The following is a 26422-nucleotide window of genomic DNA, read 5'->3' as shown; positions in this document are numbered from 1 at the left end:
CCATGGTAAGGAGAAGAAGATCGTGATGACCAGCCTGACAATGGGAGTACCACAGAGTAGGAAAGCTTCTGAGCAGGAAGTCACATGGGGAGGGAGAAGGTTACAATGAGAAACATGAATTTTTAGGGTGTGGAATGAATTTATCAGAATCACGCTCAGAATCCTGATTCACAAAATGACCCAGGAAATCTATGGCTGATGTTGATCCTAATTTACTTTGTGTTTCTTTGCAAGTGAAGCAGAACTAAGAATTCCTCCCAGCTGTACTTCTTATGTGTTCATTTCTTTTTTCTCTGTAGAAAGGAATAGACAAGGAATTTTACCTGCTGTTCACAGTCTTCGATGAGAATCTGAGCAGGTATCTTGATGAAAACATTCAGAAGTTTACCTGGCGTCCCTTCAGTGTTGACAAAGAAGACAAAGAGTTTGTGAAGTCCAACCAAATGCATGGTATGAGAAAAGACTCTCCCTCCTGTCAAGGAAAGGCGTAATTGTATTCGAAGTGAAAATACTTGAAATACTTTATCTTTATTTTGGTTTCTTGGGTATTATTTTCGGTCATGAGTAAATTATTTCATGGCTTCAGCCTCACAGGGTATGGTGAAACCTCCCTATCTCCCACAGATGTTGTGAAATTTAATTAATACCTCTAAAACACGGTATCAGCCTTAGGTGAAGCAACACAGAGTTTGAACTAGCAAAGATCACAGTACATCTTAGATGTAGAAAAATTACTGACAAAGTGCCCTCCCTCGGGTTCACAATGGCATCATTAAGTCTGATAACCCAAGTGATAACTGGAGATAATCATTATACAGCAAAGTATCTCTTATCAGGTAGTATGAATGACTGTCTAACGCGTTAATTTGTGAAATACTGGCCGTTCCTATCCTAGATCTTTGTTTAGGAGGAACTGCTTAATTCTCCTTCTCTGTTTCTCTTATATCAGTTGTTACATTAGTAAACCACCTTGTAACTGATGTGACTGACACAGGATTCTCGTTAGACTTGGCACGTTACCCAAGGTAACAGAGTAATGGGCCGGAGTTCAAACTCAGGTGCCCACGAGAATGTGTAGTCAACAAATGCGCCTAAAGCAGGCACTGTAGGATAACAGGGGCTAAACTGCTTGTTTTAGGGTTAAGCATAACTTCTATTTATTGCCTTTAAAACATTATGGGAAAATAACAAAATAGTCCCTAATCGCCCCCTAACCCCAAGGAAGTCCAAAAATGTCCAAGATTCCAGGTGACTCACGGCAGCCAGCTCACAGACTCACACGCTTCTGGATGCTCCGTTCCAACGGAGTCCCCTCTTGGACCAACGGAAAGCAAGGAGTAATGCATTTTCAGTATCATCTTCCACAAAAAGATTTGTTATAACCAAATATGAAATTTGTTTCCAACCTTTCTAGTAGCCAGTAAAAAAGGGAAACTAAGCTAGAAATGAGGAAACATAGCAATTCCTTAGTGGAGAAACTAAGCTGCAAAAGGAGTTTATCATGAGAGAGGCTTGCATATAAAAAATATTAAACAGCATAATGGACCCTGTCAAATCCAGCCCCATCCTGGTTTGGCAATGTGAAGCACACTTTCATATTTTGGACATGCTGAATATGTCATTTTTAAAGGAAAATAATGTATCGTTTCAGATTTTGCATTAATTATAAATTGAATTCTATTTCTGGTCTTGCTTTCATGGAGTGGGACAAAGAAAAATGGCAACACCACCAAAGAGAAAGTGCCTCACATAGTATACAATGCTCTGCATTGCATGTATTCTATGGTCTACATTCACAGGTGTTTGTTGAATGAATGAATGAGTGAATAAATATTCCAGAAAGAGAGGCTTTAGAGTTCCAAGGCAAGAGAATATTCCTTGCCAGCCAGCCAAAGACTAAATTATTAGCACCTCAATTTACAGTGGTATCTCTTTAACCTTCAATGGACAAGATTTATAGAATTTATTTGAAAAAGCATTATTAAAGATTTTTTTTCAGAAAATGTGATGTTCTTCTCAGAAGCCCCAGGGCTTCTTGGAAGCTCTACTAATAACCCTAGATATCTGAGTAAAATTGCCAAGCACCACTGGTTCTGCAGACAAAGAAATAAAAAGTAATTTTATTGACAATGGAATTATTACAGAACATCTTTCATGTGCGTGGTAGTTGCTCTTTCCTCCTATGGGCATTAATAGAGAGTAAGGGGCATAGAATCTTTATCTATCAAGCATGAGACGTGATTATGTACACTCACCCCTCAGACAGTGCTATTCAATCATGGCAGTCATCCCCCACAGAGTGGGAATGTTATTTCTAAACTCTTCTCAAGGCACTGCTCCGGGCAGCCACTATCCATGGATTGAGGTTGATGTAAAAGATAAAAATGGTTTTCATTTCAGGAGATACTGAGAGTCTTCATATCTAAGTAATCATTATTCAAAGTCCCTTCAGTTATTCTATTGGGTAGGGAAATAAAAGTTATCAAAGGCAAAATTACCTACTCAGAGACTAACCTCTTAGAAACTTAGCATCCCTCTCCCCCTAAAAAATCCCTGTCCACTGACCAGACGTGCAAATACGATGTCAATCAATTGCAAATCTTTCAAATGATGCAGGATCCATGAAATCAGTAAAGGGACGTCTGATAACTGCTAGAATCAAATGCAAAGTCATCGGCAAATGAGGATCTGACAAAATTAAATGAATTAGTAACTGAGAAAGAGACACTTTCTCAGGGAGGTGACAGGATAAGAACCTCAAAGGAAAATGATTTTCATATCTAGAGTTTTAGAGAAGATTTTGGGAAAATTCGTGAAGTCCATAAAATAGTTTTACAAGTATGATGCTCTTTATAATCCTCAAAACGATGTGAAAAGAAGGATATCATATTACATCATCAATCCATTTTGTCAGAAAAAATTATGCCAGAAAACAATCTGATTTATTCCTTATTATTCTTAGTGCTTTTGTGTATATGTTGTTAAATACAACATTTTCACAATTTTAGTATATTTTCATTATTCATTGTTAGTTTTAGTCTCCATTTTAAATTGATTCACCTTGTGGCTTTTCCCCAGTACTATTTATTCTCTGATAATACGGATCTTCTGTAAATAGTTAGAACTTGAACACATAAACACCCCACCCCCATACACATTGACAATCTTTCACTAACATGATGTGTTTTCAGTATATGTACATAATTATAGTGGGCTCTATCTTTTTTCCTTCCATTTAGCTATTAATGGCTACATGTATGGCAACCAGCCAGGCCTAACCATGTGCAAAAAGGATAGAGTTTCCTGGCATATGATTGGAATGGGCACTGACACCGACATGCATGGAGTTTATTTTCAAGGGAACACCATCCACCTACGAGGGACTCACCGTGACACGCTGGCCCTGTTTCCCCACATCTCCACAACGGCTTTCATGCAGCCGGACCATGCAGGTAAACTTGACAGGGCCATCTCAGGTGACCAAATTCCTGTCTTCAGGCATATACTCTTAGGATCCTCCCCGAGAAGAAATTGGTGAATTTGGGCACTTTAGAGGGTATAGAGGAGATATAGTCTTGATTAGAATCAGGGAATCCTAATTATTTTATTGGAGAGGCATTTAAAATAACATCCACAAAGCAGAAATGACCTTGCCATACAAATCCTAGGATAATGCTCTTGATTCATATCCATGACCAACTGAGCCCCGAGAAAGAGGATATTTTTTGTTCTCTTTAAGCACAAACATCATTCTAGTTGCTGCTCTGAAGTATCTACCAAGCATGGACAGCCCAGCAGATGCTTCCAGGTTATGGCCGTGGCCTGGTCTCCCTTCTCTGGAGACTGTTAGTGGACTCTTGATGAGTTACTTGGGGACTTCTCTATTTTCATTCTGTGGGTTCCCTTGGTTTCCCCAGAGGACAAGCTGCACTGGGTCCAAAGTCCACGGAAGGCCCATTGAAGTACCAGTACCTGTCCCTTCTCTTAGAGATTTCCAAGCTAATTAGATAATCTGGGCATTTTTATAAAAGGTATAGAACTACACATGACATCATATGCTGTTGCATAAAACATAAGAATAGCAAGCAAATGTTGTGGGCATTCAACATGTTCCTCCAACCCAACTTTTCCATTAGTCTTAAAAAGAAACCAATATGCTACCCAAGATGAGTACTTGCTGACTCTGTCTCCTCCATGAGTGGATGTTTACTTCTTTGCATCATACTGGAACTGCAGTTTAGATATTTCTTGGTGTCACTGGTTAAAAACTTGAGGTTTGGGCTTTAAAACTTTTGCCCAAGAACTGCCAGAGACTGGGAGCTCCATGATCCTTGCCTTGTAAACTTCTAGCATTCAATCTCTCTACATTAGTATAATTAATCAATTATGAACCACCCAAACACGGGATGCGTTGGACACAATGATTTTTTTTTAACTTTTTATTAAGATTATGATAGTTTACAACCTTGTGAACTTTCAGTTGTACATTATTGTCAGTCGTGTTGTAGGTGCACCACTTCACCCCTTGTGCCCACCCCCTATGCCCCCTTTCCCCTGGTAACCACTAATCTGTTCTCTTTGTCTACATGTTTAACTTCCATCTATGAGCGGAGTCAAACAGAGATTGTCTTTCTCTATCTGGCTTATTTCACTTAACATGATACCCTCAAGGTCCATCCATGTTGTTGTGAATGGGACGATTTTATCCTTTTTTATGGCTGAGTAGTATTCCATTGCATATATATACCATATCTTCTTTATCCAATCATCAGTTGATGGGCACATAGGTTTCTTCCACGTCTTGGCTATTGTAAATAATGCTGTAATGAACATAGGGTTGCATGGGACTTTTGGAATTGCTGATTTCAAGTTCTTTGGCTAGATACCCGGGAGTGGGACGGCTGGGTCATATGGTATTTCTATATTTAATTTTTTGAGAAATCTCCATACTGTTTTCCATAGTGGCTGCACTAGTTTGCATTCCCACCAGCAGTGTATGAGGGTTCCTTTTTTCTCCACAACCTCTCCAACATTTGTTACTTTTTGTTTTGGTTATTTTTGCCATTCTAACGGGTGTAAGGTGATGTCTCATTGTAGTTTTGATTTGCATTTCCTTGATGATCAGTGATGATGAGCATCTTTTCATGTGCCTATTGGTTATCCGTATATCTTCTTTGGAGAAATGTCTGTTCATGTCCCCTGCCCATTTTTTGATTGATTGGGTTGTTTGGTTTTTTGTTGTTGAGTTGTGTAAGTTCTTTATATAGTATGGAGATTAACCCTTTGTCAGATGTATGACTTGCAAATATTTTTTCCCAGTTGGTGCGTTGTCTTTTTGTTTTAATCCTGTTTTCCCTTGCCTTGAGAAAGCGCTTTAGTCTGATGAAGTCCCATTTGTTTATTCTTTCTATTGTTTCCCTTGTCTGAGAAGATATGGTGTCTGAAAAAATCCCTTTGATACTGATGTCAAAGAGTGTACTGCCTATATTTTCTTCTAGAAGCCTTATGGTTTCAGGTCTTACCTTTAGGTATTTGATCTATTTTGAGATTATTTTCGTGAATGGTGAAAAAGAATGGTCAATTTTCATTCTTTTATATGTCGCTGTCCAGTTTTCCCAGCACCATTTGTTGAAGAGATTTTCTTTTCTCCATTGTATGCCCTCAGCTCCTTTGTTGAAGATTAGCTGTCCATAGATGTGTGGTTTTATTTCTGGGCTTTCAGTTCTGTTCCATTGATCTGTACACATGTTTTGTACCAGTACCATGCTGTTTTGATTACTGTAGAATGATTTTTCTTTGTAAAAACACTCTTCAAGACCAAAGAGGGAGGGGAGGGAAACAGCCAAATAGTTTTAACCCATAAAACAGGCACTCATGCTAGAGGCAGCTGGAGTAATTTTAGAGACTTGGCTACTTCTTCCAGTGCTTTAAGTATTACCTACAGGCTTCTAAAGAGTTTCATAAAATGTTTTCTGATTTATGTTTGATGGTGAGTGTAAATCTGAGACTGCTTAGAAGCTTGGTTATGTCAACAATTCCTGTCTCATATCCCCACGTCAAAAAGAGTGCCCAAGACATGGGTAGAGTAGACTGTAGGCTGCAACTCATTTTCTTTGTTTTTTCTTTTCTTAAACCATGTTATTGAGGTATGCTCATCTAATATATACAAATTGATGAGCTTGGAGATAAGTATACAACTGCGAAACCATCACCACAATCGAGGCCTTAAACTCCTCTTTGTTCCTAGAGAATATAATTCCTCGACTATTGAAGAACATGATGAACACAGAAATAATGGACTGCCTGGAAAGCAACATATGCAGAGGGAGCTCTTTCCAAGTCTGTCTTCAGAGGTGTCTTCTCTGTGATTTCACAGAGACCCTTCCTCATGAGGGTCCTCGTCAGTGCCTGGGGGTGCTGGGGTACCCACACCCAGTGGTTTTTTTCATCCTGGAGGCGTAATTTGGCAATATGTAGACATGTGTAGCACAATAAAATCTCTCTCTATGCCTTGTGGATGGTTAATGAGAGGCATACACTAAGAACAGAGTCCACTAGAGGAAGGGAAGATTTATCAATCCAATAATTTCACTGCGTTAATATCTTCCAATAATTTTGTTTCACACGATTTTATGGTGAGTTCAACTAAGATATACCTACCTGATACCATTGCACCTAGAAAATTTAGTTTAAAAAATTACATGATTCCCAGTCAGACAGGATTGTTGGTATTATGGAGGGAAATTTAGTTGTTTTTTTTTTCTTTTTCTTTTATCTAGCATAATGTAGACCTACCTTGGGAAATGAGAACTTCCTTTGCTCAAGGGCTTAATGAAGTAGTATATTTGACCTTAATAAAAAGATAATATCTTATATGTGTATTGTGCTTTATAGTTTATGAAATTCTTTAGGTCAAAATACATGACTTCAGAAATGTGACCTAATGTGAACTTTGTCTAGGATCTTAATCATGCAGGTAATAACATGTTTTTAAACTGGGCAGGGCTAAAATAATCATACTTACCATTGATTTTCCAGGCGTGACTATCTTCTTATAGACGTGTACAATAGGGAAGACCTAGAGAAATCGTTTCTTGGTAGCAACTGCAAGTTTCATTTTTCCATTACAGATAAATTTCAGATTTTTTCCCCTGTAAATCAATATATTCAAAGTAATTTCTTCCCCTTGCAGTCTGATTTAAAAATACTATATAAAATTGATATTTTAAAAATCCACCTTACTGATTATTTGTTTCGGAATAAAATATGTACGTTTGTTAGCAAACCAAAATCAAAAACGGAAAAACTGAGCGCCACCCACCGCCCATGCCGTTTCTCTTTCAGGTATTTTCAGGCTGTTTTGTTCCACGTTGCACCACTTCGCCAGAGGCATGAATCAGATATACGAGGTCAACAGCTGTGGCAACAAGGACCCTTCTGAGCAGCCGTACGGGATGATAAGAACCTTTTACATCGCCGCTGAAGAGGTAGAATGGGATTATGCCCCTAACAAAAACTGGGAGTTCGAAAAGCAGCACTTGGACGCAGGAGGGGAAAGGTACCACAGGCGAAGCCGCCGAGTCTCTTGGGTGGGATTGCACATGCTCTGTGGACGTTTATCAAATGTGGAAAACTGAAAATGCCCTGGTTTTGTCTGGACAGTTCCCACAGACGGAGACTTTTATTTACGAGCACAAAAGCTTAGGGAAACTGCCCGTCTCTCCCCCAGAAAGGGAGTCTAAAGTTGTTTTGAGGGCACGCTGGAGGAAGGCTCAGTACACCTCCGCTAGCGGGGGCTGGTTCCAAGCATGGCTGTCGGACTAACGATGGGCGTTTGAGGGAGAGTCTAGAGGGAAAAGGTTTAAGGAAGACAACAGGGTGCAGCGGGAGGCAGGGATGATGTGTAGATTCGGGGTGAGAACGTGGGCTGTGTAGATTGAGGACCGCGGGGAAGGGGAACTGAGGATGGGTCATTGATAGAGCGCTGATATGGTGGGGGACAACCAAGGAAGGGTCGGAGGCCATTGCCTTGGCAGAGGTCCCCGAGTTGGGGTTGAAAGAGCAGATCTCCCTGCTAAGCCTCGTACCTAGAAAGTCCGCAAGATTGACCCTCCGGTGACAGCGCGGTCAGGCAGCGCTAAGCACTGAATCAGCAAGGCGCAGCCGCAAGCAGGCTTGTGAGCACTGGTCCTTTATCGGCCCTAAGCTCCCCGGGCGCACTGGGGTGGAGTCAAGGTATAGAGTCTCAGACCTGCAGACCTCTTCCCCCAAGGTCAATAGCCCCCACTTCACAGCAACCATCGGCTGGAGTATCACTGTCCCTACTGCAGACGAGAAGACTCGGTGCACAGAGTTCGGTTGTCCAACTAGTCACTGGCAGAGTTAGAGTTGGACATAGACCTTTTGAAGGATAAATCTGAGTCCTCACCCCATGCCAGGTTGACCGTTGTCCTGTTCCTCTTTGTTCGTTATTATCACATCCCCACCCTCACCTCCTTCTCTATGGCTAAGCCACACACAAACTCCTCTACATCCGACTATCCCTAACCTTATCGTGTTTGGTTTCCCTTCTTACTTGTTGGCCTGTTTCAAGGGTTTAGACTCCTGGAAAACATAGTACAACCCTGCCACCTTATGGATAAATGAAGAAATAAAGTGACTCCATTTTCAAAAGATTTGCCTCAAGGACAGGACAATTTAAAATTAATTCGATTATTCACCAATCCAGTTGTTAAACCAGACACCCCTCTCTTGCAAATACAAATCCCTGCTGCCAATACAAGTTAAAGACTGATGCTGGTGCAGTGGAAAATGAAATAAATACTAATTTGGCCTTTTCTAAACTGATTGTTTCATTAAAAGGCTGCCATAACTAAAGAAATAATTGTGTAGTAATTTTGTCACATGTACAGTCTCAAGCCCGTGAGTGTGTAAGAAATATAGCCTTCATTATTTTCTTGATACTCAGTGTAATTTCTGTTTTAGGTCCCCCATCCCTCTGGGCTGGCAGGATGTTCTATCTTCAGTCTTCTGGGATGTCTCCCAAGTGACACAGAGTAATGGAGGGTGCCAGGTGTGATTGCACCCTGCTCCTGCCATTCTGGATATTGCCCATAAATAAACAAAAGCAAAGTGAAATGATAGCATGTTCACATATTCCAAGTACAACAGATCTGTAGATAAAAACGCAGTACAGAATTGAAATGACAGGTTATTAGCACATCTGTGGTACCTTTGTAGATAAGAGCCCAAGAGCAAAACGCCTTTTCTGCACCCCAGTTGTTATGCCTCTGCCCTTTGACCCAAGGTCAGAGCATGGGACACATCTGGTTTTCAAACCACCTCTCTGTGCCGGTTAGCCCTGAGACATCTATTGTCCTGGTCAGCACAGACCCTCTGCCTTACTTTGGGACCTGGACGTCCTTCCCTGGGGCTTCCTAACACACTGGGAAGGCCTCAGAATCCCAGAAAGGCAACAAATGGGACCATCAGTTCAATGACAGAGTTTGTACAGTAGGAGGGGATTTGAAAACAGATTAAGTTGCAATAGAGAACTAACGTTGTATTCCTAGTACTCCTGAGCTTGTGGACTGATACTCATGTAATTTAACTAACCTGGGATTCGAAATAATAGCTGTCATGTATGGAGCACCCACCACGAGCCAGGCGTTTTGCTAGGGCTTTTCCAAACCCTATCTGATATGACCCTCATAACACACTTGACCCATTTCATCAACTTTGACTCAGCATCTCACACGACATCCTAGTGAGACGATGATAGGGCAAATGATTACATGGTACTTAATATATGTCTCATGCAGTGCTTTACAGATCTTAACTCGTAATCCTCACACCAACCCTAGCAAGTAGGTGCATTATTGTCACCTCATTTTGCAGAGGAGGGAAGCTGGAAAACAGCAGAGTATGGCTCTAGAGTCTGTGTTTGCCACACCACACATGTTACTAGGACTCCTGGAAAATAAAAGTAGAAGAAAAATCCTCTTCCCTTGGAAAGCATACAGTGTAGGGTAGAAGGTGTATATACATTTGTTAAATACCTACTGTGTGCTAGGCATCATGAAAAGTGCTGGTGAAACAGTGCTGAGAAAAGCAGACAAGGTCCTTTCCCACACAGAATTCATGGTCCCTGGCGAAGACACTAGAATGAGCATACTGAGTGAGGCAACCACTATGGGAGGGGGAGTGCAGGGTGCAGAGGGAGCTCACAGCAGGAGCACACAGCCCCGTCTGGGGGGAATGGTGGAGAGAGGGTAGGTGGTCAGGGAAAGTAGTCTTTGAGCTGGGATGTGAAGAGTAGGCCAGTTGAAGAGTTAGGAAGTGTGCTTTTGGCACACATAAGGCCTGGAGGTGGGGAGGGCACATGGGGTTCAAGAGAATGAATGCTTAGAATGACCCAGACAGAGACTGTGGGGCCCAGTGATGGGAAACAAGGCTGGGGAGGTTAGCAAAGGCAGGTAGGGAAGGGCTGCAAGAGCCAAACTGAGGAGTTGGGCAGTGGAGGGACATAAGAAGGTTTTCCATAACGACCGACTTGGTCGAATTTATAGTTTATGCACATTCTGCCTGCAGTGTAGAGAAAAAAGGGAAGGGAGGAGGATAGGTGGCAGGGAAAATGATTAGGGATAATTCTGGTTAATGCAGGTAAGTGACGTACGTGGCTTAGATTAGAGTGTGGGCAATTTAACAGTGGGAAATGGAAGGATGTGAGACCCACTATATTTTGGAGATAAAATTGACAGGGTTTTTTCTTTTTTTTCTGTCTTTTGCGATGATCTATCTCAGTGATAGATTAAATATGTAGTTGATCCTCATTATTCACAGATTCCATATTTGTGAATTCGCCTCCTGGCTCAAATTTATTTGTTACCCCAAAATCAATTCTTATGGTGCTTTTGTGATTGCTCACAGAGATGCATAAAGCAGTGAAAATGTTGTGTCACCCGATGAGCACGTTCCCAACTAAGGTCAAACAAGGCCTCATTCTGCCTTCCTGTTTCAGCTCTCATACTGTCGATAAGGATCCTTTTGGTGGTTTATTTAGAGCCACATGTTTGGCTGGTCTTTTTGCATTTTGGTGCTTTTCAGGTGATTTTGCTGTTTAAAATGGCCCTCCAGCATAGTGCTGAAGCACCGTCTAGCGTTCCTAAGCACAAGAAGGCTGTGATGTGCTTTATGGAGGAAATACCTGTGTTAAATGAGCTTGATCAGGCATGAGTTATAGTGCTGTTGGCCATGAATTCAGTGTCAATAAATCAGCAATATATATTATATAAGACATCTTTAAACAGAAACACATACAAAACAAAGTTATATATTGATCTCTTACTGAAAATATTGTGGCCAGAGGTTAGAAACCTGTATTCCATTAGGAACAATGGTTAAGTATTCATTAATTCAGTGTTTGTGGTGACTTTCTAGAACATAACTATTGTGAGTGACAAGAATCAACTGTATCCATATTTTTATACGGGTATATGCATAATACACAACCCACAGACTTTCTTGAGCTCTTTCAAAGTGGAAAATCATAACAAGGTATAGAGTGATACATATGATATCTGGAGGAATGCTGGGTGGTAGAGTGTGGGTGTGCATGTGTGTGCATGCATGGGCGTGTATGAAGTTAGTTAGTGACAAGAAGAGAAGTGCAACCTCAAGAGGATCTTAGGAGTGTCTAACTAAGGCTGGCCGCATTCAGCACCCAGCAGGGCTTTAGAGCAGTGGCTCCCCATGGGCTAGTTCTGTGCTGCCCACATCAGAACTCCCGGAGGCACTTTCAAATGCAGATTCCTGGCCCCACTCCCAGAGAACCCAGTGAAGAAGGCCAGGTCCTCAGGGAGACCCTGATCGCAGCTAGGTCTGGGGAGCACTGCTCTGGAGAACCCCCAAATTACTCAGAAGCACTCAAGCTTTTTCTACCTTCTGACAACTTTAATTTCTGGTGCTTCTGATTTGCAGACACGGAGATATATTTATGAACCACACTGAAAACTGGATTGGCTCTCAGTACAAGAAGGTGGTTTACAGGGAGTACACCAACGGAGAATTTGTGGAGATCAAAGCCCGACCACCGCGAGAGGAGCACTTAGGCCTGCTGGGTATGGCACCGATCTCAGCCGTGCACTGCCAGCCCCAAGCGTGCACACACACACACACACACACATCCTGTGAGACTTACACCTAAGAAGGGAGGCAGGAACAGAGGAGCTTGACTACATTCATCCAAGTGTGACATCTTTCTGCTCTCCCATTGTCAGGGAGCACGCTGTGTGCTCGGCTCACCTAGAGAATCATCATAATTGGACTACCAGATAACGTGAAAACAGGAATCTGTATCATCAGGCAGTCTAACCAGAACCTGTTGTCCTGAAGTTTCTTTCCCACTCTCCGCTGAGCCAGGAAATTTTAGTTTGAAACAAATTGATGCCTCAGAATAGCAGGCAGAGTGTCTGTATAATTTCTTCAAGGTCTTCAATTACCCATGCACAGGGCTGTAACTATATGCCATAAAAATAATTCTGACAAAAAAGGAACCCCTTACATGAGAGGAGTGCTAAGGAGCAAAGGCCTGCTTTCAGTTTTGGAGGTGCTAACTCATGGCCTTCTCAGAACCGACTCCCCCTGTCTGATGCCCTGGGCTGCCTGATCTGGTGAGCAGATAAGCTCTTCCTGCTGACCTGCCCCACTTTTCTTCACCTGGGAGTCACCAAACCTGACCCCGTTGTGAAGATAAGATCTTAAGGCAGAGGGCTATTCTAGACAACATTTTGAAATCCATTCCCATTTTTAAATCACAAGGTAACTTACATTAATATTATGGCTTTACACAGTGCTTCTTAATATTGAAATAGGGCACCATGACTGCCAGCTTGATGAATTATTAAATGCCCCACCCAACTTCCCCTACATCATCACCATCTATTAACACTGGCGTGCAAGCTTGTTTGTCACACCAAATGAGTCATCCCTGGTGGGAACATTCCTCCTTTAGAGCCATGTGTCTCAACTGAGCTCTGAAGAAAAGGTGCTGGTCCTGCCAAGGAGGCTGAATTGTCCCCCAAAGAGCTCTGGTGTGGGGCTGTTCAGTAAAACGACACAAACGAGTGACTTCATCAGAGGCAAACCCAGTGGCACTGCAGCCAGGGGAGCGGAAGGCCCACCCATTCGTTTTCTGCAGCTCAGGAGAGGCCTGTGCTCCTGAAGTTGCAAAGGGCAGGCACATCTCCATTCGTGACTGCTCCCCGTGACCTACCAGGCCATGAATCGAAGGCATTCGCTCTTACTCACCTGTACAGCAAGGCACGTGCAATTTAAGTGGGAGTTAATACACAAATAATGATTTTAATGTATGCATACGCATGCACCTATCTGTAACTATACCCAAATTTACTGTTTAAAAACATGCCTATAAATTTCTTTTCTAGTTTTATCATTTTTTTAAAAATGAGCATTTTTCAAATACTTTCTGATTCATACTGAATATTTTCTTCCAAAGATAATAATAGTCCAAGAAATTTTAGAATTTTTTTTAGGCCTTTAGAGGTCTTGGTTTGAATCAGTGAAGAATGGACAGGTGTGGTCAGACCCCTACCATGACTCTATCTCCCTGTGAATGCAGAATACCGTAGATGCCCAAGAACACAAATAAATAGGGCTCAGGTCTGAGGTGCTTCCACAAAGGAGTCTGTTTCCATCCTCCTCAAAGCGGGGCCTCGTGAAGACCAGAGTGTTTGATGCTCTGTTAATGTGGGGTGTGAGCTGGGCAAACTGCATTTATGTCACATTCTGGGCACCGAGAGGTGAAAAGCACCTGGCATGGGTGAGGGGTGTCCCACTGTCATGCTGGCACAGGCCTCTCCAGTGGGATGTGGACCCGAGTGCCACTGGCACCCAGGCTGGTTGCTTCTAACAGAATTATATGCACGTGAGAAGCTGAAGAGTTTCTCTTTCTATGTCTCATCAAGGTATCTAGATAGTGAGGGGCAGCACTGGACATGCATTAGTGAAATGACTCTGTTGATCAGAAATCAATATGTAAATGTTTCAGTTTTGTTCTTATCTTTCAAATCTGTTTTTTACACATTATTTCATTGGATCCTCATTATTATTATTATACCCATTTACCAGATAGTGAGCCATTTCAGACTTACCAAAGATTACACGCAGAGAGATTACAACTGAAAGTCAGTGTGTCATGTGGATATGGCTTTTCCTAGAGATCATGTCAGAGCAGTAGTAAAAATGTAAGCACTTATTGAGTACTTACTGTGGTTCAGTGCACTGAAATAAGCACTTTACATACATTATCTTATTTAGTCCTTACTGTAACCCTATGAGAAAGGTGTTATTAAACCCATTTTACAGATGAAGAAATCGAGACTCAGGCAGGCCTTGACTTACTCAAGCCTTCTCTAATAAGTGAAGGAGGCAGGATTTGAAGCCAGATTGGTCAAATTGCTGAACACTCTGTGATATTTAATACTAGACAATATCACCCTCTAAAGGAAGTACATTAATGAAGATGCTAATCTTTGTTTCATTTTGCCACGCTACCTACATATAAATTACATCAATGTTGAAAAGAGCAACGATAATGCACACAGGCCTGTGTTTTGCCTTTAGGCCCAATGATTCATGCTGAGGTGGGCGACTCCATCCTGATCGTGTTTAAGAACAAAGCCAGGCAACCCTTCTCCATCTTAGCCCAGGGTGTGGAGATCATGGATAGTGGGAAGCAACTCCAAGTGCCCATCACAAAGCCAGGTAAGTTATTACGGAGATCTGGTCTGTCCTGATAAGGATGCCAGACTCAGCTCTTTTATGATCTCTGTAGGGTCTTGGAGAGCTCATCTTAATGTCAGTGTGTTCCAGCCATCGCCTAGTCACCCCCAATATGAGATCATAATTCCTCCAACGACCAAGTGTTTACGGAGTTTCTAGGGCAGCATGAGGGACCTGAAAGGGTAGTAAGACATCAAAATAGTTCACACAGATTGAATGTTAGTCTTGTGCCAGGGGCTGTGCTTTATATTTTTAAAACAACCATGAAAGTCATTTATCCTTACAATAACCCAGCTAGGCAGACATAGGCGTATTTCATTGAATCTGATACCAGTGATTACAATATCCATCATTATTTTATCCGTTACTAATAAAAGAAAAAAAAGGCCACCAGTTAAACCTTAACATGCTACTGATTGAAAGCGCATCCTAAATTCAGTTTTGTTAAAATGTGAAAAGTGTGCATCTTATAATTGATGAAATATGATATTTTTATGTCCAGTTAACAGGTGATGAAGCACAGAGGGGTAAAGAACTTGACCAGGTTGTACGTTAGTAATGGTGGAACCCCAGTTTGACTTCAGAACCTGAGTTCTTAACCACACATTTCTCTTAAGATGGTTAAAATGAGTTTGAAAGAAAAAAAACCAAACCAAGGTGAATCCTTTTGGTTACATAGCAGATTATACAGGATGACACTCTAAGTGGTGAAAAATTTCAGGAATGTATCTGGAAGTGTTTATAAAACTTTCAGGGAAGGAAATCTCATGAAGATTGATTGATAAATTACAAGCAATTAGGGAAAGCTTTATAAAGGAGGTAGAACTCCAGTTGGGTTTTAAAAGATGCATAGAAGGGAGAGAAGATCTCACAATTTAAGGGGCTTCTCATCACATTTACGCATTTGAAGTGCAGTTGTAATAAATGTCAAGAGCCACTGTGACCTTCAATTACGAACTTGACAGCAACCATAGATATAATTATAGGGGAGTTATATTCCATTTTACCTCTTATGTATAATAACATTATAATGCTTAGCACTACAGATATTATAATAAAGGTCATATAAACTTAAAAAAATTAAAGATGCATAAAAGGAAGAAAAGAAAACAATCTAATGCATCACTAGAAAAAGTCAGCATAGTACCTATACAAGGATGGGGTTTGGGGATGGACAATCTTCATTAGCCACTTTTCCAACTTCTCCTGCCTCTCCCCACCCCACCGCATCCCCTGTATCAGAAGCCTGTGTTTTGCTGCTTCAAGAAACTTCTCATGAACTCCTAAATGTCTATCCATAGGGAAATAGTTAAGCAAATTTTGGAATATCCTTACAGTGGGCTATTTTGCAGCCATTAAATGATATTTAAGAAGGTTCTAATGTCATGGGAAAGACTTGTGGCATCATGTTAAGCAAAATGTAGAAGAAAGACCAGAAGGGAAATAAGCCAAAATGTTAGTGATGGTTATATCTTCATGGTGATATTTTGAGTAGTAATTGGGTGAGTGTCTTTTCGACCTCACACTTTTTTGATTTTCTAGATTTTCTATAATGATTGTGTCTTGCTTTGATGAAGAGGGAAAGAGGTTTTTTTTTTTTAAAGATTGGCACCTGGGCTAACAACTGTTGCCAATCTTCCTTTTTTTTTTTCTGCTTTATCTCCCCAAACCCCCCCGTACACAGTTGTATATCTTAGTTGCATGTCCTTCTAGTTGTGGGATGTGGGATGCCGTCTTAACGTGGCCTGATGAGCGGTGCCATGTCCGCACCCAGGATCCGAACCGTAGGCCACTGCAGCGGAGCGTGCAAACTTAATCACTCGGCCACAGAGCCGGCCCCGAGGGAAAGGGTTTTAAATGGGTCAAAAAGGCCATTAAGTAAAGTTATTCATTTTTGATGGTTGAAAGTGACTCTGGAGGGAGCAAGAAAGGTGCCAATCAGGCCCTCATGGGGGCTTTGGTAGGGCTGTGGGCAAGCCGGGGTGATTGCTCACAGGCTGTTGTACTGACGGTGAAGACTGGCAAGGGACACAGCTCCTCTATGCTGACTGGCATTCAAAGAGTCCTTGATATGGATGCCATGGGAGTGGGGAGAAAAATGATTCGAAAATGGCAAAGGAGCATTTTCCTTATTGGAACTCAAAGGAAGAGAATCCCCACAAGGGTCTCTGACAAGGCTGAAAGGTTTGGGAGAGCCCAGGGATTGGGGATAGGAGCAAGAAACTAACTTGAGCAGGATGTCTAGGCAAGTGGGAGAAGAAAGGTTAATCTGGGCATGCATGAGATAAGAGCCAACTAGCGTCATAGGAAAAGTAAGCAGCTTCTATCAAATTTCTCCTTCTTCTTCTTTTATTAAATAACTCAACAGACATCTACTGAGCATCTTCTTTTTGTTTAGAGCTGTGCTCCCCATTGGGGTGAACAGTGGAATGTTCCAAATTTAATAACACCACCCCTGTAGCCACTTGCATTTAGGAAGCTAAATATCAGCAGTTTATCTTGTGATTAACAAGGCATAGGTGCTATAATGAAACCTAATGGAAATTAGACCTGAAGTTGTATTGCCAACCCACTGGCATATGACCAAATGTGGAGTAAAGTTCCATGGAAGCATTACTTTTGTTTTGCTTTGTGGCTCACATTCAGCTATAGGTTATTTGTCCCATTATGGTGGGAATGGGACACGGTTCAAAAGGAAATAATGATTTAAATGTGACTTTTGAGACTTTTACAATGTGATTGTCTCGCTAATTTATGTGAGTTTATTTATGATTCCTCTGTAAGACTCTGGGTCAGCCACAAAAGATACATAGATGTGGTGCCTACACACAGGGACTGCATATTTGTTGTTAGTATACATACAAATGAACATTTTATTGACTGCCTTCCGTGGGAGGCACTATCCTAGATATTTTATTTCGTTTAATCTTCACAACAATCTGAAAACTGGGATGACTAACTCACTTTATAAGTAAGGAAGCTAAAGGCCAGCAGGGTTAAGTAGCTTGGATAAATAGGGTAAATAGGAAGTCCTAAGTCTTTCTGATTATCTCCGGTTCTAACTAGATCTCACCGGCCTGCACATTAGAATCACCTAAGAAGCTCTAAAACAATACTGATGCCCTAGTCCCAGACCCCAGATTCTCTGATTTCACTGGTTTGGGGTGAGGCCTGAGCAGTGAGAGCTTACCAAACTCCCTGATGGTTCCATAAGAAGCCAAGGCTGAGACTCACAGTAACTGAAGTGTGTTCAAGTATAGCTCTTGGGACGGAGATACAAAATTTGAGTAGAAGAAGCAGTGAGGTATAAAATGTCTGCATTTCCTGAAAAGACATCAGGTGACAATAGAAAGGGCAAACTAGAGGGAAGGCTGTCATCTGAAATGAAAAATCTGCCAGTTTGAAACTTCAGAAAATCAAGATACGAGTTTAATGGGAACATTTCTAATGAATGGATAATTCCCCCCAGCAACAAACACTAAGCAAAATACATAAAGATCTGTTTGTATTTCTTCAGGCAAATCATCTGGAACAGGTGACACTAGTAAATTCTGCCTATTTCTTATTTATTTCAGGAGAAATAAGAACTTACAGATGGAATGTCCCTAAAAGATCCGGTCCAGGGCCATCTGACCCAAATTGTATTCCATGGGTTTACTATTCAACAGTAAACTTTGTGAAGGTAAAGTGAAGAGAGCAACCATAATGCTTAAGTAATATGGCTCTCAGTTGACTATTCAGGTTATTACAATTCTGTGGGTGTATGTGAAGTGGTGTTTAGGGTTTAGGGCAGGGGTCGCAAACAACGGCATGTCTGTTTGTTTACATCATCCATGGTGGAGTTGAGTAGTTGAGAAACAATATGGCTGGCAAAGTAAAAAATATTTAGCATCTGACACTTTACAAAAAAGGTTTGCTGACCTTTGATCTATAGAGGGAAAAACCAAATCCCAATATTTCAATTACGAAATTTAGAACTTGCAGTGTAGTTTGGAGCAAAAGAGGATATGTAAGTAGATAACTATAAAATAAAAATATATTTTAATATAATTTACACCAGGGTTTTTGATGTGTGAAATATGTCATTTTAAAAGGCATTATCACAGCTGTCAGGGCCCAGGAAAGATGGCACACTCCAAACATGGTAACTGAAATTACTAACTATTTGAATGATAAAAAAGCTAACTTTACGTAGAAATTAAAGTCAAAGATTTAATATTGAATTTGAGTCAGATATGTGTGTGTAAAACAACTAATCTTTAATTATATGTCATAAATCAAAGTCCAAAGTAAAGTCAAATCCGATATAAAACGTAAGCATTATCCATTATTAAAAAAAAGTAAAGGATTATCTTAACCTTTCTCTTTACTAATAGATGGCTGCATTAATGTCCTTGAGTTGTATTGGATAGTGCAAGAGTTCAGGAGAGACGTACAAGACGCTTGAAAAAATAAGCTTACCTACTGGAATTATGGGAAACCTACATGTATTTGTTTATTCCTTTGTGCATCCCAACAAATATTTATTGAGCACTTGTGATGTACAAATGACCCCACCAAGTTCTATGAGGGATGCAAATATTCTTGCCTTTAAGGAACTTAGAATCTTTGGGGGAAATAATACATGTGCACACTCATAATTATAATACAACTCTGATTTTGGTGAGTTCTATAGGAGTGCAGAGCTATATAGAAGGCATTGGAAAGAGAGTCTAGAAAGAGAGAACATTATGAGCAAAGCTGAAAATAGGAAAGTAGAAAGTGTGTTTGGGAAATCTTGAGAGTCCCATTGGCGATCCTATAGGGTACAAAAGGAAGCAGTGGGGGAGCTTAAGCTAGAAAAGTCCATTGGGAGAGCCCACAAGGGGCCTGAGTACCTGTGGAGGATTTGTATTTTATTTAGTAGGACTCTCACTGGAAAATCACTGAAGACTTCTAGATATGGCAGTGAGGAGTTTAATCTGATAGAGGTAAACAGGATGGGCTGGAGGTGAGGTGAGCCAGAGACCAGAGAGGAGACAATTGCTAGTCCAGGGTGAGGTGTTAAGATCCTACACTAGAAGGGTGGCAAATGGAATGGAAAGGAAGTCACACGATGGAGGGGCATTGTGAAAGGAAACAAAATGTATGATTTGACAGCAAACAAGATGGGACAAAGTGAGGAAGAAGGAGAAATTAAACATTGAAATCAAGTTTTCTGACCTAAATGACAGTGAAAATCATAGTGCTATTAACAAAAGTTGAGAATTCGGAAGAAGGAAATGGTTTGAGGGAAATAATAAAATTCATTTTAGAAATGCTCAGTTGTTTGAATTGTTGCAGGAAACACATCCAGGAGGACTCTCTAAGGAGGCAACTGGAAATGTGGCAGTTTTTCCTCAAAGAAAGTTCAGGGCTGAACAACTTGACATGGAGGTCATCCATGGTCCCATATCATTTATTAATCACCCTGTCCACTTTTACCCATAGAAAGTGGAATATAAGCATCTGTATAGCTATAAATACAGTCTCACTTGAAAGCAGACAGGAAAAGAAATAAACATTCATTTATTCAACACACCTTCTATGTACTAGATTCTGGGCTATATTCTGGAGACTTAGTAATGAATGAATGACAGTCTCAGCCTTAAGGAGCTCATTTTGTGGCAAATTTTTGGGTATACTCCAAAATTTTCATAAAGATCACCCAGATTCTTCTTATTTCGTGGTCAATAGTCTTTTTACAATGACTTTCTTACTAGCACCTAATCTGCATTATTTAGTTATTTAACGGTTCTTCTAATTCACTTTATTTTTTTTTCAGGATACGTATAGTGGTTTGATGGGTCCTCTGATTACATGCAGAGAAGGAGTGTTGAATGAAAAGGGAAGAAGAAGTGATGTTGACTACGAATTTGTTCTCTTGTTTTTGATATTTAATGAGAATGAATCTTGGTATCTGGATGACAATATTAAGAAGTATCTCAATAAAGATCCACGAGATTTTAAGCGTACTGACGATTTTGAAGAGAGCAACAAAATGCATGGTATATCAGAGGTTTAAAAGAAGACCCTTGTTGAGATAAACTCATAGAGCCTGCTCTAACTGTAGGTGGTCCCCAGCCTCCTTCTCTGAGACTTTTCCCATTTCAGGGGCACCTGGAGTGAAGAAATCCCTTAAAGCTTTCCCTCATGGGGAAACAGCCAAGCCATTGGTTGGCTGCCACCAAGGTTTATTGAGGCTTTGGATCAACTGTTTAGAGATCTCTATCTCTGAATGCTGAGCTCCCTAAGCTATAAGACTGTGAAGTAATTCTTAAAAAGTGAATCATCACTGATTGGTATATTTCTGTAAGAACACACCACAATTTCTAGTTGATCAAATTTAATGGCCTGTTTTTTTTCCAATTATTTTATTGGTTTATTTTTTCAATTATTTTAATAATAATTTTTTTCAATTATTTATTGAGATCATAATGGTTTATGACATTGTATAATTTCAGGTGGACATGATTATTTATCAGTTTCTGTATAGACTGCATTGTGCTCACCAATAGTCTAATTTTTATCTATCATTATATATATGTGTCCCTTTACCCCTTTCACCCACCCCCCAACTCCCTTCCCCTCTGATACCCACTAATCTGTTCTCTTTATCCATGTGTTTATCTTCCACATGTGAGTGAAATCACGTGGTGTTTTTCTCTCTATTTCACTTAACGTAATACCCTCAAGGTCCATCCATGTTGTTGCAAATTGGACAATTTTGTCTTTTTCATGGCTGAGTAGTATATACATATATTTCACATCTTTTTAATCCATTCAGCAGTTTATGGTAACTTGGGTTGCTTCCATGTCTTGGCTATTGTGAATAATGCTGCAATAAACACAGGGGTAGGTAAATCACTTTGAATTGTTGATTTCAAGTTCTTGGGATAAATATCCAGCAATGGGATAGCTGGATCGCATGCTATCTCTATTTTTAATTTTTTGATTACTGTTCTTCATAGTGTTTTCCATAGTGGCTGCACCAGTTTACATTCCACCAGCAGTGTATGAGGGTTCCCTTTTCTCCACATCCTCTCCAACATTTGTTATTTTTTGTCTTGGTAATTATAGCCATTCTGATGGATGTAAGGTGATATCTCATTGTAGTTTTGATTTGCATTTCCCTAATAATTAGGGATGTTGAACATCTTTTCATGTGCATGTTGGCCAGCAGTATATCTTCTTTGGAAAAATGTCTACTCATATCCTCTGCTCATTTTTTTGATCAGGTTGTTTGTTTTGTTGTCATTGAGTTTTTTGAGTTTTTAATTTATTTTGGAAATTAACCCCTTGTTGGATATATGATTTGAAAATATCTTCTCCAAGTTGGTGGGTTGTCTTTTCATTTTGTCCGTGGTTTATTTTGCCTTGCAGAAGCTTTGTAGTATGATGTAGTCCCATTTTTTTATTTTTTCTTTTGTTTCCCATGCCTGAGTAGACGTGGTGTTTGAAAAGATGCTCCTAAGACTGAAGTCAAAGAGTGTACTGCCTATATTTTCTTCTAGTTGTTTTATGGTTTAAGATCTTCAATGTAATTGAAGTCTTTAATCCATTTAGAGTTAATTTTTGTGTATGTGTAAGATAATGGTCTAATTTCATTCTTTTGCATGTGGCTGTCCAGTTTTCCCAACACCATTTATTCAAGAGACTCCTTTCTCCATTGTGTGTTCTTGGCTCCTTTGTCAAAGATTAGCTATCCATAGATGTGTGGTTTTATTTCTGGACTTTCAATTCTGTTCCATTTATCTTTGTGTCTGTTTTTTTCTGCTAGTACCATGCTGCTTTGATTACTATAGCTTTGTAGTATATTTTGAAGTCAAAGATTGTGATGCCTCCAGCTTTGTTCTTTTTTCTCAGGATTGCTTTAGCTATTCAGGGTCTTGTTATTCCATATAAATTTTAGATTTCTTTGTTCTGTTTCCGTGAAGAATGTCATTGGGATTCTGACTGGGATTGCAGTGAATCTGTAGATTGCTTTAGGTAATTTTTTGGGAGGTTTTTGATTACTGTTTTAATCTCTTTACTTGTGATTGGTCTATTCAGATTCTCTATTTCTTCTTGATTTAGTTTTGGGAGGTTCTACAAGTCTAAGAATTTATCCATTTCTTCATGTTATCCAATTTGTGGAATATAGTTTTTCATAGTATTCTCTTATAATCCTTTGTGTATCTGTGGTATTTGTTGTAATTTCTCCACTTTCATTTTTAATTTTATTTATCTGAGCCTTCTCTTTTTTTTTCTTAGTGAGTCTGGCTAAGAGTTTGTCAATTTTGTTTATCTTCTTAATGAACCAACTCTTAGTTTCATTGATCTTTTCTACTGTTTTTATTTTTTTTCGGTCTCTATTTCATTTATTTCTGCTCTAATTTTTATTATTTCCGTCCTTCTGCTGACTTTGGGCTTTGTTTGTTATTCTTTTTCTATTTCTGTTAGGTGTAGCTTAAGATTACTTACTTAAGATTTTTCTTGTTTCTTGAGGTGGTCCTGTATTGCTATGAATTTCCCTCCTAGAATTGCTTTTGCTGCATCCCACAAGAGTTAGTATGATGTATTTTCACTTTCATTTGTCTCCAGGTATTTTTTATTTCTCCTTTGATTTCTTCATTGAGCCAATGGTTGTTCAGTAGCATGTTGTTTAGTCTACATATATTTATGACTTTCCCAGCTTTTTTCTTGTAGTTGATTTCTAGTTTCATAGCATTGTGGTTGGAAAAGATGCATGATATGATTTCAGTCTTCTTAAATTTATTGAAGTTTGCCTTATTTCCCAACACATAGTCTATCTTTGAGAATGTTCCATGTGGACTTGAGAAGAATGTGTATTCTGCTGTTTTTCGATGGAATGTTCTATATATCTCTGTTAAGTCCATTTGGTCCAGTGTTTCATTTAGGCTCACTATTTCCTTGTTGACTTTCTGTCTAGACAATCTATCCATTGATGGAAGTGGAGTGTTGGTGTCCCCTACTATTATTGTGTTGCTGTTAATTTCTCCCTTTAGGTCTGTTAATAGTTGCTTTATATACTTTGGCACTCCTCTGTTAGGTGCATATATATTCATAAGTGTTATGCCCTCTTGGTGGAATGTCCCTTTTATTATTATATACTGCCCCTCTTTGTCTCTCGTTGCCTTTTTTATCTTGAAGTCTGGTTTGTCTGATACTAGTATGGCAACACCTACTTTCTTTTGTTTGTCATTTCCTTCACTCTGAGCCTGTGTTTATCTTTAAAGCTGAGGTGTGTTTCCTGGAGGCAGTATATTGTTGGGTCTTCTTTTTTAATACATCCAGCTACTTTGCGTCTTTTGATAAGAGAATTCAATCCATTTACATTTAGAGAAATTATTGATTTATGAGGGCTTAATACTGCCATTTTATCTCTTGTTTTCTGGTTTATATTTTGTGTTTTTTTCTTCCCTTGTATTCCTGACCCCCATTTCAGTTCTGTGGTTTTCTGTGATGGTTTTCTCAGTTTTCTCTTTATTTTTGATTTGTGTCTCTGCCCTGATTTTTTGTTTAGTGGTTACCATGAGGTTTGTATAAAAGATGTCATAGATTAGATAGTCCATTTTCTCATAGCCTCTTGTTTCCATTAGCCTAAGTAGGTTCCATCCCTTACCTCTTCCCCTTCTAAGTTATTATATATATTTTTTTTTTCTTTTTTTTGAGGAAGATTAGCCCTGAGCTAACTACTGCCAGTCCTCCTTTTTTTGCTGAGGAAACCTGTCCCTGAGCTAACATCCATGCCCATCTTCCTCTACTTTATATGTGGGATGCCTACCACAGCATGGCGTGCTAAGCAGTGCCATGTCCGCACCCAGGATCCGAACTGGCAAACCCCGGGCTGCCAAGAAGTGGAACATGCACACTTAACCACCATGCCACCAGGCCGGCCCCCCTTCTAAGTTATTATTATCACAAATTATTCTGTTTTGTCTTGTGAGTTTATGATTAATATGAAGTGTTTATAGTTATTTGTTGGTGCTTTTCTTCCCTTTATGTTCTATGTTATACTTGTTTGCTAACCTTTTCTGATAGGGAGCTGCAATTGTCTGATTTTGTCTCTTTATCTCCCTGCTCAAGGCTTTGTAAACCTTTGCCTTTTTGTTTCAGGTATGAGGTCATCCTTGATCATTTCTTGTAAGGGAGCTTTAGTGTTAATGAACTCCCTCAGCTTTTGTTTATCTGGGAAAGATTTTATTTATCCATTGTATCTGAATGATAGTTTCACTGGATAGAGTATCTTTGGCTAAAAGTTTTTGTCATTCAGTATTTTGAATATATCATTCCAATCTCTCGTAGTCTTTCAGGCTTCTGCTGAGATATCCACTGAAAGCCTGATAGGTGTTCCTTTGTAGATTATTTTTCACTGCCTTGCTGACCTTAATATTTTTTGTTTGTCATTTACTTTTGCCAGTTTTACTATTATATGCCTTGAGGTCTTTTTGCATTGATGTAATTAGGAGTTCTATTGGTTTCATGTATCTGTAAGTTCAGTTTTTCCCCCAGGTTTGGGAAGTTCTCAGCTATTATTTCTTTGAACAAGCTCTCTGCTCCTTTCTCCCTCAATTTTCCCTCTGGAATACTTATAATCCTTATGTTGTATTTCTAGTTAAGTCAGATATTTCTGAAAGAATTTCTTCATTTTTTTTCTTAGTTCTCTCTCCTCCACCTGAAGCATGTCTATATTTCTGTCCTCTAAATTACTAATTCTATCCTCCATAATGTCAGCTCTGTTTTTGAAGGTTTCTAGATTTTTTTTTTTTTTTATCTCATTCATTGTGTTCTTCATCTCCAGAATTTGTTTGGTTTCTTTTTTTAGAGTTTCAGCTGCCTCCATTACAAAATTTCTATTTTAATGTGTCTATGTTATTTAATTCTATGTAATTTAAGGCAGTTTTTTTAAAGTGAGAGTAACGTGTTCTAATTGAAAAATCTATACTCTCGCCAATATCTACTTTTGACCAAAAGTATACAGAAAGATAGGCCTTTCCCAAGGTCACAAAGCTAGTTAACTGCTAACATTGATTAGAATATAATAGCCTGGGGCCAGCCTGGTGGTGCAGTGGTTAAGTTCACATGTTCCACTTTGGCAGCCTGGGTTTTGCTGGTTTGGATCCTGGGTGCGGACATGGCACCACTTGGTAAGCCATGTTGTGGCAGGTGTCCCACATATAAAGTAGAGGAAGATGGGCACGGATGTTAACTCAGGGCCAGTCTTCCTCAGCAAAAAGAGGAGGATTGGCAGCAGATGTTAGCTCATGGCTAATCTTTGTCCAAAAAAAAAAAAAAAGAATATAATAGCCTGATCTCTGATTCAGCTACTCTTTCCCTTATCAATTTTGCTTTCTTCTCCCAAAAGTTTTTTAGTATGCTCTCTTTTTTTAATGAATGTAACTCACTTGGTTGTGTCATGATGCACAAAATAAAAAGTTAGTAGAAACCAGAGAAGTGAGAGACCCATCGTGTCAACCCAGCTTGAGCTTGGTTTGGTCATTGTAAGGTCATGGGTTCAGCCTATGTGAAGATTTCCTTCTTCTGGAGATTCAGCCAGGCTCAAGAACTTGCTCCAAACTAGTTCTCAGAAAGTGAAATA

At 39.8% G+C, this 26422-nt stretch overlaps 2 protein-coding genes across 4 annotated transcripts in view; both read left to right on the top strand.

Moving 5' to 3' along the window:
• Positions 1 to 26422, top strand: part of HNRNPM (heterogeneous nuclear ribonucleoprotein M) — a 359069-nt gene that overhangs the window by 97458 nt on the left and 235189 nt on the right. The gene's annotated exons all lie outside the window — the stretch shown is intronic.
• The window catches only part of HEPHL1 (hephaestin like 1), a 77905-nt gene that overhangs the window by 43557 nt on the left and 7926 nt on the right, over positions 1 to 26422 (top strand). For all 3 annotated transcript variants that reach the window (XM_008525701.2, XM_070623817.1, XM_070623816.1), the window contains exons 10-16: positions 300 to 450; positions 3240 to 3452; positions 7345 to 7558; positions 11980 to 12119; positions 14644 to 14784; positions 18378 to 18484; positions 20606 to 20828. In XM_008525701.2, coding sequence (XP_008523923.1) covers positions 300 to 450; positions 3240 to 3452; positions 7345 to 7558; positions 11980 to 12119; positions 14644 to 14784; positions 18378 to 18484; positions 20606 to 20828 — 1189 coding nt within the window. The remainder of the gene's footprint in view (positions 1 to 299; positions 451 to 3239; positions 3453 to 7344; positions 7559 to 11979; positions 12120 to 14643; positions 14785 to 18377; positions 18485 to 20605; positions 20829 to 26422) is intronic.

Source organism: Equus przewalskii, chromosome 6, assembly GCF_037783145.1.
Source record: "Equus przewalskii isolate Varuska chromosome 6, EquPr2, whole genome shotgun sequence".
Taxonomy (NCBI): Eukaryota; Metazoa; Chordata; class Mammalia; order Perissodactyla; family Equidae; genus Equus; species Equus przewalskii.
Note: the sequence above shows the minus strand (reverse complement) of the source record. Positions and strands in the feature narration are given on the sequence as shown.